The 20,743-nt window shown below is 46.4% G+C and overlaps 1 protein-coding gene across 10 annotated transcripts in view; it reads left to right on the top strand.

Moving 5' to 3' along the window:
* Nucleotides 1-20,743, top strand: part of TRAPPC12 (trafficking protein particle complex subunit 12) — a 108,308-nt gene that overhangs the window by 40,561 nt on the left and 47,004 nt on the right. For all 10 annotated transcript variants that reach the window (XR_010116972.1, XR_010116973.1, XR_008652695.2 and 7 more), the window contains exons 4-5: nucleotides 1,711-1,824; nucleotides 4,369-4,507. Coding sequence is in view for 6 of the 10 variants with exons in the window: in XM_055254217.2 (XP_055110192.2) it covers nucleotides 1,711-1,824; nucleotides 4,369-4,507 (253 nt within the window). In the remaining 4 variants the exon portion in view is untranslated. The remainder of the gene's footprint in view (nucleotides 1-1,710; nucleotides 1,825-4,368; nucleotides 4,508-20,743) is intronic.

Here is a 20,743-nt window from a genome sequence, read left to right as displayed (position 1 = left end):
AATAGAATGTTCAGCATTTAAAAAAAAACAACTATCAACCCCTCAGAAGACCTGGAGGAAACTGAGATGCCTGCAGCCCAGGGACAGCTGGCAGCTTGCGGCAGGTCACATGGCTACTCAGTCGTAGAGCCTGGCCTGTCTGAAGCTCAAGGCCCAGCACCAGTTCCTTCCCTTACACATAGAGTTTCACTAGGCACGCACACGCTGACTCTGGATTGATGTAGAAACAGTTTGGGAATTTTTAACAGCATCGTTCACATTTTTAATGCCTGCCTCCTGCCTGGCACTGTGCTCAGCACTTTCATGTATCTTATTTAATTGTCACATCTGTGAGGTGGGACAGATGACCTCAGCTCTGTAAACTCCGCCATTGCTGAGCCTGCAGTGTGAGTGTGAGGCCACATGTCAGAGCCCCAGAAGACACAAGCCCCACTCTCCTGCCTTCAGCACGGCCCCCCACACCCCCACTGCGGCTGGAATTGGAGCAGGTCGTTAGCTCCTGCCTGAGGAAGCCCAAATAAAGGACTGCAGAACAACTGTAGTGCAAAGCTGAGACTCATTGCCCTCCTAGGCACTTCATGAGCAGGCTCCGCGTTCTCTGTCCCGGCGTGGAGTGCAGGAGGTGTGGAGAGGGAGTAGTGCGTGTGTGAGTTAGTATACAGAAGAAGTGTGTGGCAGGCTCTACCACACATTTTTAAAATATGTAAACTCCTAAACTTCTTGTCAGAGAAGCGCTTGGCATGCACACAAAATCATTTAGCTAATTCTTGAGAAACATATTGTTTAATTGTCTGTCTCCCTTGCTAGATCATACCACTAATGAGTGCCTGTTCACTAACCTCCCCACCAGCCTTGCGGTCTCTGTCAGGCAGGAGGTACTTAAAGCATGTTTATTGACTGGCTGCAGAAATAAGGACATCTACCATATTCAAAGATAGCGCCCGTTACATTGAGAAAAGACAGAGTGAGCATCCACTTTTAGCTTCTTAAAAGGTTTAAACATTCTGATCTTATTTTCCCATTCATTTGCCTGATGGCCGTCCTTTCTGTATTGCACGAGGGCAAAGATAAACACAAGAGTCTGTGCGAATCAGCCAGTGTGTCAGTACCAGCCAGCCTTTCCATGTTGAAGCTGTAACGTTAAGTGATGTGAAAGTATACCATGCATTGCCACATGGGCCTGGAACATGTTGTGTTCACCCAGTTCATTGATTTTTTCATATTGATAAGTTAGAATTATGAACATATAAAGCCACTTATTTTAGAGTCACATGCAGATCTTACAGATACAAATAAATATGTCCAACACATAGCATAAAATTTCCTTATTGATTTTAAATTGACAGAAATCTCAAGATAATCTTGCTAAAAAGGAAACCAGTCATATAGATTGAGAGATGTGCGGAGCTTTCCAATAAAAAGCCTCTTCCTGATGTTCTATCGGTTGTTAAATTTTAATGTTTTTATGATTTGATCGGCTCGAACTGTATCTCACGCTTGGCTCTCTTATTGCCTAATTACACGTGCAGCGTTGACAAATGGCATTCCCCTCCATGCCGTCAGCACACTGACCTTGTCGTGATTACTAATGGCTGGCTGGCGCTGCTTCCAGCAAGGTGAGCAGCTGTGGCCAGTGGCTATGCGTTTGGGTCATGTATTCCACCATGCCTTGCGTGTGTGTTTGGTCACATGTTCTGCTGTGTCTTGCAGAGCTGCAGAAACTGGAGGGCAGCAGTGGACCTCTGCGGACGTCTCCTCACGGCCCATGGCCAGGGCTATGGCAAGAGCGGGCTGCCCACCAGCCACACGACAGATTCACTGCAGGTGAGAACACCTTTCAGGTGCTGTAGTTTAACCTGGCTTATCACAGTTTGGGGACATGGACAGGACCACGGCCTTTCATGCCGATAACAAAAAGCGTATTTTCATATCCTGCTTCTTTCTCTCCTAATTATATTGTATATACTATACTGGGGCACTGGAATTCTCTCTTCGGCCCGTCAGGACGCCCGTGCGCCCCAGAAGCACGCTCACAGGTGCCCACACTCAGTCTCATGGTGGGACCGGCATGGCTTTGGGTCAGCAGGTGGGGTCGCCTCACGACTGGCAGTAGCAACTGGCCTGTGCGGGGCTCTGGGGCGCGTCTGGGCCCCGTGGGAAACAGTGACAGGAGCAGTTGGTTCTGTCCACCCCAAGGACGGAGGGTCCATGTGCCATTTGCTCCTCCTGGTATATCACTTGCTCTGAAATTTAAAAAAAAAGAAAAGGGAATGCACAAAATAGATTTGTGAACAAAAGGAAACTCATCTGAGAAGAAGGAACAGCTGCAAATGTTGATAAATTCTTACCTTTCCCTGGGGAGTTTTTTAACTGTTCTTCTGGCTTACATGGGAATCCCCTGGGACTAAACAGATCACCAGATCCTTCAGAACTGTGATGAGCTTTTGAAAGGAGCAGCTCTGGGGAGCCCTGACAGCTTAGCTATTTCCAGCAGACTCCTACTCTGTCTTCCCCCAAGAGTCAACAAGAAGAGCCGCTCTAGCTTTAAATGCACTTTCCCCCATCACCTGTCCATCCATTGGTTTGCCAAATCTTAGGCTGTTTTTCTATCATTTCTCTCCAACCCATCACGACCTGCAGTTCGAGCTCTCATTGCAGTGTCGCTTTGGCCTCTTACATGAACTTAGTTCAAGTTTCTTTATTCACATTCATTCCATAAACTACCTCCAAAAAAACTCTTAAAGCACACTTTTGATCATCTCACTTTCCTGCTCGAAAACTGTGCCCAGCGCAGTGGCGCATTGACTGTAGTCCCAGCTACTGGGGAGACTGAGGCAGGTGGATCACTTGGGCCCGGGAGTTCTGGGCCGTAGTGCACTTTGTTAATCAGGTGTTGGCACTAGCTCAACACCAATATGGTGACCTCCCTGGAGCCAGGGACCACCAGGCTGCCTAAAGAGGGTGAACCACCTCCTTTCCAACTAGGTCTGAAATGGAGCTAGTCAAGAGCTGGACAGTCTCCCATTGCCTACCATGTGAAATTTCATCTTCGCGTGTTGTATGCAAACCCTCAGACCATGACAGGATATGTAGACACTATGGAATGGTTAAATCAAGCTAAATCACATGCATTGCGTCGCATGCGTGCGTGTGTGTGTGTGTGTGTGTGTGTGTGCGTGTAATGAGAACACTGAAAATCTGTCGTAACAATTTTTAGTATACATTGTAACTGTGGTCACCGTGTCTACAATAGATCTGTTGCGCTTATTCCTCGTGTCTCACTGAATTTTGTTTCCTTTGACTAACATCTCTCAAACCTCCCCTGCCCTGCCCTCCTCCCCACCCCCAGCCCCGGCACCCGCCATCTACCCTGCTTCTGTGAGTTCAGTGTTTTCAGATTCCATGTGTAAGTGAGGTCACACGGTGTTTGTCGTTCTGTGCCTGGCTTGTTTGTCTAACATCATGTCCCCTAGGCTCATCCACATCACAAACGATGGGATTTCCTCCACGAAAGCTGAGTAGTATTCCACTGTGTGTCGTGCCACGTTCCTTTATCCATTCATCCCTCAGTGGACACTTAGTGAAATTCATTCTTCTCATCAGTAAAGTCAGATCAAATTAGGTCATTTCTAAGGTGCCCCTTTTAATCCCAAGTCTCTGGCTCTGCGGCTGTCTAATGCAAATTCCCACCATTTTCCTGAATGTACCCCAGATGCTGCCAGAGCACACTGTGCTCTCTTGTATGTTGTGTTTTGTCCACTCTGTATCTTTGTCCTTACGTTCCTTGAACCAGCAGACCCTTCCTTAGCCTGTGGCGCCTTGAAATTCCGCAGCCCTGAGAGCTGCCCTCAAACACAGCCCATCCCTGCGCTTCCTCTCCTTCCTGCTCCCGTTCCCGCCGTCATTCCCCCGCCCTCCACTAGGTGGCGCATTCCTTTGGTGTCTTTTCATCTTCATGACACCTAGCACAGTGCTTTGCACACACACCTGCCCAGTAAGCACTGTTAACTTATTGAGTAAACAATTATATAAAATCATTCACATTGTTATTAAGCTCAATAGTAATTTCTTTTTAGAGACAGAGTCTCGCTGTGTTGCCCAGGCTGGATGGACTCAGTCTCCTGGGCTCAAGCGATCTTCCCACCTCAGCCTCCTGAGTAGCTGGAACTGCAGGCATGAGGCATCATGCCCAGCTTCAAGAGTAATTTTTTAAACACGATTGTGTAAATATGCAAAGATAGAAAGTTAGGTTAGCCCTTATTTTAATATATGAGAAATTAACCTCTAACACCAACTTCATAAGGAATAGCAATTTCTGAACTGGATATATGTAGATAACCTATTGTTTCCATTGTATTTTGTTTTTAGCTCTGGTTTGTGAGGCTGGCACTACTAGTGAAGTTGGGCCTTTTCCAGAATGCTGAGATGGAATTTGAACCCTTTGGAAATCTCGATCAGCCAGATCTTTATTACGAGTACTACCCACACGTGTACCCTGGGCGCAGGGGTAAGGCCATGGTATTTAATATTTGTACATTTGTATGTGTGTCGCTCTGGTTTGCTTTGATTTATACATAATTTGGTAGCCTCAGTTTTCCTTATTTATCCAGTCTTGAAAAATCAGATAAGTACCTAGCAACAAGCCTTGACTTACAGAATGCTCCCACTAAGATTTACCAAAACACTGAGCTAGAGTTGCTCCCTAGTGCGTCTGTTTGTACATTTAGCAGCCATGTGTCAAGCACCTGCTGTGTCAAGGCAGCATGATTTGGTGCAGGGGCCGGGTGGTAGACGTCTGAGCTGTGCTCCACCGTCCCATATCGGGACCTGGTGCACAGAGACGCAGAGCAGTGGAACCAAACGTGTCCGTGCATGTGGCACACACCATGAGATTGTCCATTTGTCTCTATTCTGATTTAATTTATTTTAAAAATCTGGTTGTGGTTCACCCTTTGGGTCACAGTCACGACCATTGTTTGGAAAACACTAGGCTACAGCCTAGGGTAGTTCTAGGAGAGTGACAAATCACCAGTTGGGAAGGGAGAAGGCGGGTTGTGGAGAGCCTTCTGTAGCATGGGGAGCCTTGTGCAATGTGCGTCTCTTGGTGGAGAACCTTATAAATGTGTTTGAAGCCTCTCATATGTTCTTAAATAGAAAACAGTCCTGGCAAGGTGTCTCATGAGGGCAGTGTAAGCAGCTATTGAAAGCCCACGCCCTGTTGTCAGACATCCCCAGTTACATCCTGCTTCCCCCGTTGACTCATGTAGCCTCGGGGGAGTTATCTGACATCTCTGTGCCCCAGTGTCCTTATTGGTAAAACAGAGATGCCAATCCTCCTCGCTTCCTGGGTTGTCCTGAAGATTAAATGATGTCATGTGTAAGTTGCTTGGAATAGTGGCTGCTATCTAGTACCAACTGTATTTGCTGGTTTTCTTACTCTTTCCGAATATATCAGTAACATGGGAAGGTCTCGCACTGCCGCATTTTGCAGGCTGAATTGTCAGCATTTGTTGGCTGAGGCAGTGGAGCTACAGAGAATTGTCCTAGTTGTCAGGAAATGCAGAGCCTGATTGGAGGTAGAAAATGTTTAAAACCAGTGGTACAAGAGATGCAAAGTCCTGATTAATAATAAAATAATAATTCCTATAGAAGTCTCAGAACATTTAAATAAACATTCTGTTGAACTTGGTTGATACTAGTAGGTAAATAGATGAACTAAAAAGGGTAGAAGTAAAAACAATCTTTCAGCTTCTTTGTGTGTTGTTTTTTGCTTAAACCTCAGCTCTGTTTCTTTGGAGGGGCATAGGAACGAATGCAGACGCCGGCTTTCTTTATTCCCCATGCTCTCTCCTTTATCATCTTTACCTTCCTCCAAGTAGGACGGGTGGGAATTGGTCCATATTACTCCGAGTTATCCCGGAATTGATGGAGATTTGTATCATTTTTAGTATAAAGTGTTTTTTGACCTTTAGTCTCACTGGTATTAAAATTGTTTCTTCCTTCTGACTAAGGGAATTTGCCCCTTGTGGAAAAGAAAAAATGGAAAGGGTAACTTTTAATAACTAAAATAGGGCATAAATCAAAGAGATTGTTTTGATGGGGCTGGCTTGATTTCATGGAAGTGAACCAACCAAGCTAGTAGCCACAGAGTCAGGAAGGACCAGCAGCACCACTGTCACTCTCGGACGTAGGACTCTGTGTCATCCAGGGATGTAGATGCCAGTCCTTAATGTGTGACACTTCCTGCCCACCCACTGGCCTGTCCAGTCCTGCCAGCCTTCCACATGAGCAGGAGGAACAGACCAAAGCCAGGACCGCTTGAGGGTGCGTGTTCCGGAGCTTTGTCTGCCATGGCCTGGCCAACAGGTGGAGGAAGTGGGGCCAGAGGAGTCTCGGGAACTTGCTAAAGGGCCCTCACTGGCGTTGCTGGCCAAGCAGGCCTTCTGTCCCCAGCAGTCTGGCTTTTGCAGCCATGAGTTGGATAAAGACGTCTTTACCTCTTCCCTGGGGTATTTCTTCTCCCGCACTCCAGCCTGGAAGCTGCCCGGTGGTCGTGAGCACTGTCCTCGAGGAGCAGGGCTTTATCCGTCCTCTCTCCCCACAGCAAGTCTCATCTACGTCCCTCCCAAAGTTCCATCCAGTCCGCACGTAGGTGGTTCCCACATCCGCTCATGAGTTGGAGAGATACAGCCATTGCTGGTTGTTCAAGGGATACTGTTCTACCTTGTAAATTAACTGGGCTTCCTGATTCTGTTGTGTCCCTTTCTTGTCTCCACTTCGTCGCCAGTTTGAGGGTCATCCTTTCCGTGTAAGACCGAATTTCCAGCCCAAAAAGAATGGGGAGCCTATCACTTGGTAGGTTGTGAAGAAAAGATGGAAAGGTTAAAGGCATTGTTAATTGGGGAAGTTTGAGGGTGTTTCTATTTAGTCAGTTATGCCTGGTAGCTATCATAGTCAAGAAACAGCTGTTTTCCTATTTCTTATAAGGATCAGCTTTGTTTTCCCCCCAGCATAAATAAAACCATCCCTTCCCCCTCTGCCTGACTGCAGCCTGAGCATCTCCTGCAACCCCGGCCTTCCCACGTGGTCCATAGTCCTGGGAGGGGGCTGGACTCAGGTCTGTGGGACTCTGCCTGGGCCGGGGACTGGAGGTGGGACTTGACAGCTGATTTTTTTAGGCATTTTGTCTGCTGCTAACAGAAAACTCAGGGCCTTGTGCACACAGGCCTTAATGGAAACCACCAGATACCCTGAAGCGCACAGCGGCACCAAGTGCTCTGGTTTCTTTTTCTACTGAGGTCCGTGTGAATTATAGATTCCAAATGACTCCTCTTACATCACCTGCTTCTGAAATTTATGACAGGTGTTTAAGAATGAGTGTGACTGAAAGGCAGATGTTTCCTATGATGACCAAATAAAAATCTCCAGCTCGGCTGGGTACAGTGGCTAATGCCTGTAATCCCAGCACTTTGGGAGGCCGTGAAGATCTCAAGATCTCTTGAGGCCAGAAGTTCGAGACCAGCCTGGCCAACATGGCGAAACCCCGTCTCTCCTAAAAATACAAAAAATTAGCCGGACATGGTGGTACACACCTGTACTACCAGCTACTCAGGAGGCTGAGGCACGAGAATCTCTTCAACCCAGGAGGCGGAGGTTGTAGTGAGTCAAGATCATACTACTGCACTCCAGCCTGAGCCACAGAGCGAGACTGTCTCACAAAAAAAAAAAAAAAAAAAAAAAAAAAACTCCAGCTCCCATTGGTCTCTAACCTTTACCTTTGGCCATTCAGGAATGCCCAACTTCGCCTTGTGTGTCCTATTTTACAATGTGCTGAAGATTCCGTGGCACTGTTTACCCATCTCTAAGGAGAGGATTTTGATGGAAATGACAGAGTGCCCTTTAAGATAAAGAGTCAAACTCTGTGGGTTTAGGTAGAAACTACCTGTCATCTTTCCTCGTCTTGAGGACATTTTTTCCTAAGGATGTTCAGTCAAACCTAGAAAACATGCTTTGATTCTTCCTGAAATTAAATTGCATTGGTAAATGGATAAAGAGAAGATAGCAGCTACACATCATTAAGCAGCTAATTTAAATTATGAAATAGACGTAAATCATACATACATTTTAGCAAAAGTATATTAACATTCATCCTCAATAATATGCTGGATGTTTACTAATTTTTCTTCCCATTTTGTGGTGTAACAAAGCGTAAATGTAGGATTTTGATTCATTCACTTCATTTTCGCTTGTAATATATAAGCAAAGCAAGTTGTTAAAATGTCCTTTAAAAGGAGGCTATAATTATAAAAACTTTTATGAATGAGCTTGAATATATTTCATGTAAATATTGGGCGTAATTTTTGCCCATTTAGAATATTCATAACAAGACATGTAACGAATCATATGTAAAAATCATGAAGGTTTTTAAAAAAAAATTCATCCAAGAAGGGAACAGTATTATGGTTGATGTATTCACATGTCATATCTAGCAATTTCAGTCAGTTACTTTCAGCCACCCCCAAAGCCCAACCCCTTTTCTGACCCTGGCTCTGTGTCTTTCACTTGGTGGTTTGGACGCTGTCTCCTGCGCCAGGAAGAATCCCGAGGACTATGGGCCTGGGGCCGACCCGGCCCCGCGCCCCCGCAGCTGAGGTCTGTGCGGTTCTGGGTGGGGCCTCCAAAGCCACAAGAAGCCCAGGTAGCACTGACTCTGACCTGGGTGTCCTCTCTTGATTTTTATTTCTTGCTCATCAATCTCCACCCCCTTTTCCTCTGTTCCTCTTCTACTGCATTCATTGCTTCTTCCCCTCTCAGACCCTACATCCATCCCTAGAACCCAGGGCCCAGCTTCATCCATCCCCACAACCCAGGCCGCAAGCGGTGGAGGTGGAAGCTGCTTGCATCAAGCCTTTTATCAGAGTTCATTTCGTGGGTTGTGGGGTAGTCACTGAAAGCTCACATTTGTGTTTAGAAGCCAACTGGCTGGGGGTTGTGAGCAGATTGTCCACATCTTTTCATTCACTGGACGTCCTCTGTGTCCCTGCAGGACACACTTCAAGACTGTGTGGCTTTAGCTCCCTCAGACTTCACACATAACTTGGCAACTGAGCTCTTCTGTCTAGAATTGTCATGCAGCTTCAGGAAATTCAGAGGATCGGCGTTGGTCATACTGGTGGAAGATGTCAAAACAAGAAGAATAAAAATAGTGTGCAGAAAATTTGCTCTTAGCCACTGTCTTATCTGTGAAAATTGAACTTCACTTGCGTAGTGATACCCTGTATCATGCATCTCCAGGGACAGAGAAAAAGATAAGTGTATCTTAAAGTTGCCTTTCCTCTTCACATTTCTCTGATTTTGAAACAGAAGTTCCCTATCCGTGAATTCTTCAGATAGTTGAGGTACTCTTTCACTGCAAAGGATGTCACTGTTGTTTCCAGATGGATTTGTGCAAATTCAGATATTTGATTTTTCTATGTTGCCCACATCTATTTACTGTTTACTTTTACTTTGCTTTTTTTTCTGGTCTAATAGCTTTTTAATAAAAGCTATTTACTTTTATTCTAACCCACTACTTCCGTACCTTATGAGAAAGTCTGTTTTGGGATCTGGTTGAATCTACTCTTTGGTCAACAAAAATCGATGTTTATTTAAATACAAATAGTAAATACTCAGACCATTAACAAATATTTTTTCATATTTGCCTTAGACATTTTTGTAACAAATGAAAGCACGCATTGCTGATACAGCCTGTGAACCTCCTCCCAATTCAGTCCCCTCCCGGAGGGAGTCACAGTCATGGTTTGTTGTGTATTCTTCCAGGTCATGTTTTTACATATTTGCTTCATACACACACATATACATACACACAGAGAAATACTTATACAGAGAGAGACTATTGTCTTACAAGCTTTGTAAATATACATCATGAGCATATCTGTCTTCGTTTGCTTTTTTTTCCCACTTTCCATTATTCATATCCATCCATATCCGTATCCATAAGGATGAACAATTAGGATCTTTCCAACTTCCAGCTATTATGAGCAATGGCGTCACGGGCATCCTTGTACATTTCCCTTTGTACATGTTCAGGAGTTTCTCTGAGCTGTAAATTTGAAGTGGCATATGTGAAAGTGACCGTGCTAATTTCCACTGCCAGCCACAGCCTGTCAGTTTCTGTTTCCCCCTCTTGTATAACTAAAGATTGTCAGACTTTCACCAGTGAGTCCAAAACTCTACCTCCTGTCGCAACTGACGTCTTTCTGATTTCTGCCGAATTATGTGTCCTTTGTCTGTCGGAGTTTCCTCTTTGGTGACTCACTCTTTCATAATCTTGGCCTGTATTTCTATTGGGTTATCTTTGTTATTAATTGGTTGAGGTTCATATTATATAGTAGGTATTTAATCCTTCATCTGTTTTGTATTTGGGAAATATTAATATCTTCTCCCATTCTGGGAAATACTATTTTCAACCCTGAAAAAATAATTCTAATTTAAAAATACAAACATAACCTTTTTTGTTTGCAACATAACACGTTTTAGGAGTATCTTCTTTATTCCACATACTGTTATATCAGGAATAATAAATGCAAAGAAATCATGCCTATGTCATTGCCAAGTAGGCTGAGACAAGTAAAGACATTTACCAGACAGCTTTCCAGAACGTTTGCTAAGGGAGCTGCTGCACGCTGTTGTTGGGACAGTCCGCTGGGTGTGGGAGGAGCTCTGCACGCTGTTGCTGGGACCCTGCGCTGGGTGTGGGAGGAGCTCTGTACACTGTTGCTGGGACCCTGCGCTGGGTGTGGGAGGGGCTCTGCACGCTGTTGCTGGGACAGTCCGCTGGGTGTGGGAGGGGCTCTGCACGCTGTTGCTGGGACCGTCCGCTGGGTGTGGGAGGAGCGTGCACGCTGTTGCTGGGACAGTCCACTGGGTGTGGGAGGAGCCCTGCACGCTGTTGCTGGGACAGTCCACTGGGTGTGGGAGGAGCCCTGCACGCTGTTGCTGGGACAGTCCACTGGGTGTGGGAGGAGCTCTGCACGCTGTTGCTGGGACCGTCCGCTGGGTGTGGGAGGGGCTCTGCATGCTGTTGCTGGGACAGTCCGCTGGGTGTGGGAGGAGCTCTGCACGCTGTTGCTGGGACCCTGCGCTGGGTGTGGGAGGAGCCCTGCACGCTGTTGCTGGGACCCTGCGCTGGGTGTGGGAGGGGCTCTGCACGCTGTTGCTGGGACCGTCCGCTGGGTGTGGGAGGAGCTCTGTACACTGTTGCTGGGACCCTGCGCTGGGTGTGGGAGGGGCTCTGCACGCTGTTGCTGGGACAGTCCGCTGGGTGTGGGAGGGGCTCTGCACGCTGTTGCTGGGACAGTCCGCTGGGTGTGGGAGGAGCCCTGCACGCTGTTGCTGGGACAGTCCACTGGGTGTGGGAGGAGCCCTGCACGCTGTTGCTGGGACAGTCCACTGGGTGTGGGAGGAGCCCTGCACGCTGTTGCTGGGACAGTCCACTGGGTGTGGGAGGAGCTCTGCACGCTGTTGCTGGGACCGTCCGCTGGGTGTGGGAGGGGCTCTGCACGCTGTTGCTGGGACCGTCCGCTGGGTGTGGGAGGAGCTCTGCACACTGTTGCTGGGACCGTCCGCTGGGTGTGGGAGGAGCTCTGCACGCTGTTGCTGGGACCCTGCGCTGGGTGTGGGAGGAGCTCTGCACGCTGTTGCTGGGACCCTGCGCTGGGTGTGGGAGGAGCCCTGCACGCTGTTGCTGGGACCCTGCGCTGGGTGTGGGAGGGGCTCTGCACGCTGTTGCTGGGACAGTCCGCTGGGTGTGGAGGAGCTCTGCACGCTGTTGCTGGGACAGTCCGCTGGGTGTGGGAGGAGCTCTGGGAGATGCCGTGTTGGGAAGAGAGTCTACACAGCTGCTGACTTGCAGCTCTTCACCTGGAGCTTACAAGAGCTCTGAGGCAGCCCCGCAGAGGCCCTCGTGCACACCTGTCAAAGATGCTCTCTCTCCTGGCATACCCTTGAGGCCCTAGGCCACCTGCTGCCTCGCCGTCTTCCATCAAGTGTAGTGGGATGCACTTAATGTGAGTGCTCCCAGGATCTCCTCCCACAGAGTCTTTGGCCCTGTAGACAGACAGTCTCTGTAATCTCCCCACAGCACGGCCATCCGCCTTCACTGGCACCCCAGCATGTGCAGGGAGCATCCCGGTCCCAGGAAACCTCATCCAGCCCAGAGGGCGGCAAGGTCGCCATGGATGCCAGCCTTTACCCAGCACTAAAAGTATTTTTGTTTTTGTCCTAAATGTTGATAACTTCATAATTACTATTCACGTTAGGGCTTTAAAATACCTTTCCAAAATCCTACAAAGTTTCTCTTTTGGGAGCCATTCTTCAGATCCCGGTACTAGCCTTCTTTCTTTAATTTTCTTTTAGATTTTTTTTTTATTTTTTAAATTGTTACACTAGTACAGATCGTTTCCCCCATTATAGGGTTTGCAGTCAAGAAAAGTGTTGATAGGGATTATATCCATGAAAATATTTCTAGATCATTCATTCATTTTATATTAACAGCTTGCATTGGTGTGGTACATTTGTTACAATTGATGAACCAGTATTGGTACAGCATTATTAACAAATGTTCATAGTTTACACTTGGGTTCACTCTTGTGTTGTACATATTCACTATGTTAAAGAAAATTAAATGTCCATTTCTGACAAGGTTAATTTCATCCTCTCTCAGACAGTTAAATTTTTCCAGACCCCCACCACCATCTTTTTAATCTGTTGTTTGGAATTACTCCTCTCGTTCCAAAGAAACATTCACGATGGCAGTGAGCATGTAAACTTTCATAGTGCTTTGAATTTTTAAAGTACCACATTCTGCATTAAATTGCTCACTTCAAGTTTCCATGCAACTAGAGGGAAAATAGGAGCCCAAAAGATCTTCCCACTGGAAATAAAGCAACTTGTTTATCTTCACTATGCTGTTTAAGAAGTACAGTGCTGCTTCTAATACTAAATTCAGATCTGTATGTTTAGTCTAAGTTACAAGAGCCGTAATGACTTCACAGGAAATGGTACTTCAAAACTTAATCCTTATAGCTTACCATCAGGTCAAATTAAAGTGGGTGGGGCAAACACTTCCATTAATCGGATGCCGAATCTCTGTACTCCTCCATCAGCTGTCTGCTCCTCTGTGTGCGTAAAGGCACACTGTCACTGGGTCTTCCGTCCTTTTTCATCCTCCCTCCAAAATCATGAAATTCACATTTTGAGTTCTCAAATTCTGAAACTTTTTTTTATCAGCACATAACCATACGTGATATCTCAGAATTAAATATTCAGCATATTTCCAGTGTCGGATTTTATTTTTCATGACAAAATTACCTCACTTCGCAGGGTGACCATGTTCTGCTTTAGATTTCCAGGTCACAATGCTTTGCATCAGAACTCCCGAGCGTTGATTGTTGGACACGTGATTGCTGCTTTATTTGTTTGGAGAAGGCTCGTTAGTTCATCTTACTGCTTTTCACTTTGCCCACCGTTTTTATGAAATCTGGCATTTTCAGTCTTTTCTTAGAACAAACTACTAAAAATATGGGAATTTTCAGTTTGGGGTTCCGTATCTACCATGAGAACACCCAAATGGAGACCTCTCCTTACCCCGTCTGCACGAGATACAGGCCTTGGCCAGTCACTGGGCTGTAGCTGAAGCCGCACGTGGGTTGCACATGACTGTGGCAGACTCGTACAGAGGCAGTGACCCAAGCCTCAGTTTGTCTTCATGCTTCAGGGCTTTGGAGACTTTAGTTAAGTGAATCATTTAAATAATAAATATTTAAGGCAGAGGGAAACCAAAGGTGTGGCTTATCCTGCCTGCTGTGGTCAGGATAGGGAAGGACACACCCAGACAGGCAGAGACAGTGGGAAATAAATACAAAGCAGTCTTCCCAGCAAAGCACACGCATACCTTGAAAATGAGACGGAAATGCCAGGGCAAACTTGTAAGTTTGTGCCTTATTGAAGAAAGGGTAAAGCTGTTAAAATTGGGCAAAGGGTCTGGAAGGCTCCCGCAGCACGTTCTCTGAGGCAGGTGGCACAGGCGTCCAGGCATCGTCATGTCACACCTGCTCCGGCCTCAGGGCAACCTAGCTGCCTCTGGGCCCTCCTGCCCTCGTTTGCAGTGACACAGAAGGCTGCACAGAGGATGTGATCCACCCAGCACAAACAGCTAGTGAGTGGCGGAAGGTAGCATACCCCACTGAAGGGAAGCTGAAATGTCGTCTTTTTTCCCTTTCATTTTTCACTGCCCAGCACCAAGGCCCGGGCAATTCCTGGCACATTTCTCTTTTCTAGAGTAGCAGTACGGATTTTCAGCACAAGGGACGGTCTGAAATAAATTTTGTAGGAATATTTTCATTTAATGTTTTCCAAATGATTAATGAGAACACTTCTACAGTATTTATACCAACCTAGATTTTGGCAGGTCACAGCTATACATGGGAATCTTCCAGAAAAACAGATCCACTGGAAATTGTTTTTCCTTACAGATTTTGACTAGCTTCTCCTTTTTTTTCCCTTTCCAGTGCTCTTTCTCCCTGCAGGAGAGAGACAGGCCTCAGGGCTGGTGTGGAAGCCTTGCATATTTTATCTCGCTTGACAACCACCCTCAGCATGGAGGATTTCAGTGAGATTCCCAGGGTAGCTCTTCAGAGACAGGGGCTAGGTTTGGACACTGAGAGAATCAGCTTAAAGGTATTTTTATGTGCATTTACTTAAGAACAAAAGTATGAATTACACCAAAGCAGCTTCTGTATGCATCTTGCTGAAGAAGGGAGTAGCTTCCCTGAGAACAGGGACCTCGTGGCTGTCATTGTGTGCACCCGGTGCAGGCCCTCCTGCCCAGCGCTAGGAGCTGCTGAGTAACTGTCAGCTCAGTGAAATTCACACGCCTTACCTGGAGTGTACAGACGGTTTCTCCAGCTGCTTCCATTTATTGTTTTAATTCTATGATCCCTATATTTTTTCTAGGAAGGGGTGTTTTTCTTTCTGATTTAATTCCCTACATTTCTTTCATATGAAGTTGCAGATAATGTTTTTCCTTCAGATTTTTATTCTTTAAGATTTTTAACCTGTGCAAGACTTTTTCAATGATACAAGTCAAGGACGAAGAAGATCTTTTTCCACTTCAGTCTTCACTTGGCTCCAGCTATTGCTAAGAAAGGCACAAACAATGACAGCATGTTTAAGGAAGAACCCGGCCGGCTTGGGTCACCGCTGCTGTCTTTCTTGGTTTTGCATCTACCTGGGGAGGGCCCAGCTTTTAGGTTCCCATTGAGAGAAGCATGAGAGGATTGCTTGGGGGGTGCTGCCAGAGTTTCCAGCTGACAGTCTCTGCAGAGCGGCTGCCAAGTGGCCTGGTGGCCGTATGTTGGCAGTTTTTGATGAATTGGGATTAGGGAATGTTTGTTTACTTGATAACCAAGTTTCTACAAGGAGAGGTGGCAGCGTGAGGGAATAGTGCCACCATAATGAGGACACAGCCAGCCATCTCTTCCCTGCCACAGAACCCCAGGCAGTCCCCTTCAGGCTGCAGTTTTCCGTCTGGACCAAGGGACTGGCCGGTGAAGCAGGAGGAGCCGATCACCCTCCGTGGGAACGAGGATGCCCAGTAGTTCGAGTTACTGTGGTTTTTATGTTCTTTTTGAGATGGAGTCTCGCTCCGCTGCCCAGGCTAGAGTGCAGTGGTGCGATCTCAGCTCACTGCAACCTCCACCTCCCAGATTCAAGCAATTCTCCTGCCTCAGCCTCCTGAGTAGCTGGGATTATAGGCGCATGCCACCACACCCAGCTAATATTTGTATTTTTAGTAGAGACAGGGTTTTCGCCATGTTGGCCAGGCCGGTCTCTTAACTTCCAGCCTCAAGTGATCTGCCCGCCTCAGCCTCCCAAAGTGCTGGGATTACAGGCGTGAGCCACCACGCCCAGCTGAGTTATTGTTAACTGTTACTGGGCGGGGGCAGGGGAAGGGCTCATTAACATTTTTTTAAATAACATTAACATATTTTCTTTTTAAAATGTTAAAATTTAATTCTGAAAGAATTTCGCTACATTAGTGCTAGTTTTAATTGTGATTTTATTCAATATGTCCCCCAAATGTAAGGAAGAAATGGGTAAATTTTGTTCATAAAAATATCCTCCCCACCTCCCAAAAGCAGTAGCAATGGGAGTGCCTTAGCACGGGGGAGATTTGAAAAGAGCCCGGAAGTTGGCTTTGCTGGAGGAGGAGGATCTGACTGCAGCTCAACTCCACCTGCTCCAGCAGCGCAGAGTCCAGGAGTACAAGCAGGCGTTTGCTCCCCAAGGCCTCACGGAAGTTCAGGCAGAATTTCATCACTTCCTTTTCCCTTAACCCCCATTTAGGCTTTAAACGCCTAAATGTGGTTTTTAAAAGGGTAGAGGTAGCAAGGAAACAATATCTATCTAATGAGGGACATTTTCCTGTGTGATATGTAATGAATGCACTATATGTAGTACTGATTACCTGTTATAATGAAGGCACTGTATAGTACCGATTGCCTGCTTTAATTTGATCCTAAGGAAGGTCAGTGTGCATTTTGAGACATTATAAAAATATAATTGATATTACCTGATAACCTTTGAGTTAGCGAGTTTTAATTTCACATCAGTAAGGTACTGTTTTAGAGCAGTGCTTCTCCATCTCAGCCTGCACAGGAGTCACCCAGCCTCTTGTGGAGGGCAGGCCCTGATGCAGCAGGTCTGGGCAGGCCCTGAGATTCTGAAGTTCTAACAAAGGCACAGGTGATAAGACTGCAGCTGGTCGGAATGTACCTTTAATCAAGTATTAATATTACTCTTTCAGCTACAACTGGCCACTATATTTAATAGTATTTCTGAGAAAAAAAATACATATTTCAAGTTTCAATTTGAGATCCCAAGAACACAGTCCTTTACCCCAAAGAAGTGGATCTGATTTCATCTTTTCTCATGTGGCAATCGCCATATCTGAACCACGCTCATTAAAAACTCCATTTTCCATCTAATACCTTGGAGACACCATCTTTATTGTATACTAAAGTATATGTGTAGTTGGGTTTATCTTCCCTTTTAGTAATTTACAGAAAAATCGAGTAGGGAGTTCTATATACCTTTTCTTCTGCACAGTTTTTAATAACATCTTGCATTTTTATTAATAAGTATAAAAATTTTGCATTAGTGTAGTACTTTTGTTATAATTGATAAACCAGTATCGGTACATTGTTGTTAAAGTACATAGTTTACCTTAGGGTTCACTCTTGCTGTTGTCCATTCTGTGGGTTTCAACAAATTAATGACGTTGCGCGTTCATTGTAGTGTCATGCCGAATAGTTTCACTGCCCTGTGTATTAATTCCCCCACCACCCCTGGATTAATACCCCATCACCCCTGGATTAATCCCCCCATCACTCCTGGATTACTCCCCCCATCGCCCCTGGATTAATCCCCCATTGCCCCTGAATTAAACCCCCCATCACCCCTGAATCAATACCCCCACCCCTGGATTAACCCCCCCATCACCCCCTGGATTAATCCACTACCACCCCTGCATTAATCCCCCATCACCCCTGGATTAATCCCCCCACTACCCCTGGATTAATCCCCCCACCACCCCTAGATTAACACCTCCACCCCCTGGATTAATCCCACCACCACCCCTGGATAAATCCCCCACCACCCCCGGATTAATCCCCCCACCACCCCTGGATTAACCCCCACCACCCCTGGATTAATCCCCCCGTCACCCCTGGATTAATCCCCCCATCATCCACCACCCCTGGATTAACCCCCACCACCCCTGGATTAATCCCCCCATCATCCACCACCCCTGGATTAACTCCCCATCACCCCTGGATTAACCCCACCACCCGTGGATTAATCCCCCACCACCCCTGGATTAATCCCCCCACCACCCCTGGATTAACCCCCATCACCCCTGGATTGATTCCTCCACCCCTGGATAAATCCCCCACCACCGCCGGATTAATCCCCCCACCACCCCTGGATTAATCCACCCATCACCCCTGGATTAATACCTCCACCCCTGGATTAATCCCCCACCACCCCTGGATTAATCCCTCCACCACCCCTGGATTAACCCCTCACCACCCCTGGATTCCCCCATCACCCCTGGATTAACCCCCCATCACCCCTGGATTAATACACCCACTACCCCTGGATTAACCCCTCATCACCCCTGGGTTAATACCCCACCAGCCCTGGATTAACCCCCATCACCCCTGGATTAATATCCCCCACCAGCCCTGGATTAATCCCCCATCACCCCTGGATTAATCCCCCTATCCCTCTGGGTTAATCCCCCACCACCCCTGGATTAATCCCCCCATCACCCCTGGATTAATCCCCCCACCACCCCTGGGTTAATCCGCCATCACCTCTGGATTAATTCCCCCACCCCTGGATTAATCCCCCCACCACCCCTGGATTAATCCCCCCATCACCCCTGGATTAATCCACCCACCACCCCTGGATTAATCCCCCATCACCTCTGGATTAATCCCCCCACCACCCCTGGATTAATCCCCCCATCACCCCTGGATTAATTCCCCATCACCTCTGGATTAATCCCCCCACCACCCCTGGATTAATCCCCCCATCACCCCTGGATTAATCCACCCACCACCCCTGGATTAATCCCCCCATCACCCCTGGATTAATTCCCCATCACCTCTGGATTAATCCCCCCACCACCCCTGGATTAATCCCCCCATCACCCCTGGATTAATCCCCCCACCACCCCTGGATTAATCCCCCCATCACCCCTGGATTAATTCCCCATCACCTCTGGATTAATCCCCCCACCACCCCTGGATTAATCCCCCCATCACCCCTGGATTAATCCACCCACCACCCCTGGATTAATCCCCCCATCACCCCTGGATTAATTCCCCATCACCTCTGGATTAATCCCCCCACCACCCCTGGATTAATCCCCCCATCACCCCTGGATTAATCCACCCACCACCCCTGGATTAATCCCCCATCACCTCTGGATTAATCCCCCCACCACCCCTGGATTAATCCACCCACCACCCCTGGATTAATTCCCCATCACCTCTGGATTAATTCCCCCACCCCTGGATTAATCCCTCCACCACCCCTGGGAACATGGAGTCTTCCCATTGTCTCCATAGTTTCACCTTTTCCAAAGGTCTTATAGTTGGAATCATACAGTATGTGGTCCTCAGACTGGGTTCGTTCACTTAGGAACGTGCATTTATGGTTCCGCCGTCTTTTTCTGCTTGATAGTACATTTCTTATCTCTGAATAATATTCCATTTTATGTGTATACCATAGCTTATTTATCCATTTCTCTGTTGAAGAACATCTTGGTTGCTTCTGGTTTTTGACAATTACGAATAAAGCTGCTGTAAACATTCTTTTGCAGAGTTTTGTGTAGATACAAGTTTTATCGCCTTTATCAGATACAAGTTTTCCAATCCTTGGGTAAATCCCTAGGACTGTGATTGTTGGATCTTATGGTAAAAAGTATTCTTAGCCTTGTAAATATCTGCCAAGCATCTTCCAAAGCTTTCATACTATTTTGCTTTCCTGAGAGCAATGAATGAGAGTTCCTGTTGATTCATATCCTCAGCCAGCCTTTGGTATTGTCATTTTTTGGATTTTTCGCTATTCTGATAGGTGTGTAGTGTTATCTCATTGTTATAATTTGCAGTTCCCTAATGACATATCATGATGGGCATCTTTTTATATGCTTGTCATTGATAAATCTTTATTAGTGAGGTGTCTGTTCAGATCTGTTGCCCATTTATTAATTGGGTTGTTTTCTTATTGTCTATTTTTTGGAGACAGAGTCTCACTTTGTCGCCCAGGCTGGAGTCCAGTGGTGCAGTTACGGACCACCGCAGCCTCAAGCCCCTGGGCTTAAGCAGCCTTCCCACCTCAGCCAACGGAGTAGCTGGGACTGTAGGCACACACCACACCTGGCTAGTTTTTGTATTTTTTGTAGAAACAAAAAAAAGCGATCAGCTCGCCTCAGCCTCCCCACGTGCTAGGATCACAGGCATCAGCCACCATACCTGGCCTGTTGTTGATTTTTAAGAATTCTTCATATATGTTGGATACAAGTTCTTTATCAGATAGGTGTTTTACAGATGTTTTCTTCCTATCTGTGACTTGTCTCTTCATTACTTTAATACTACATTGGACAGAGCATACGTGTTTAATTTTAATGAAGTCCAACTTACTGATTTTTTTCTTTCATGGATTGCGTTTTTGGTGTTGTATCTAAAAGATTATCAGCAAACCCAGGTCACCCAGATTTTCATCTGTGTTCAGTTCTAGAAGTTGTATGGTTTTTGCACTTTACATGTAGTCTGTTATTGGAGTTAATTTTTGGGTAAGATGTAAGATCTGTGTCTAGATTCATTTTTTTTTTTTCATGTGGACGTCCAGTTGTCCCAGCACCATTTTTGGAAAAACCTGTCCTTTCTCCATTGAATTACCTTTATTCCTTTGTCAGAGATCAAACTGACTATATTTGTGAGGACCAATTTCTTGTCTTTCTGCTCTGGGCCACTAATCTATTTGTCCATTCTTTTTCTAGGACCACACAGTCACCCAGTCTTTTTTACAGTAGCTTTAGAGTAGCTCTGTAAGGTGGGTAGTGTCAGCCCGCCAGATTTGCTCTCTTTAATATTGTGTTGGATATTCTGGGTGT

Source organism: Symphalangus syndactylus, chromosome 18 (genome assembly GCF_028878055.3).
Source record: "Symphalangus syndactylus isolate Jambi chromosome 18, NHGRI_mSymSyn1-v2.1_pri, whole genome shotgun sequence".
NCBI lineage: Eukaryota > Metazoa > Chordata > Mammalia > Primates > Hylobatidae > Symphalangus > Symphalangus syndactylus.
This window is presented reverse-complemented; position numbering and strand designations above follow the sequence as displayed.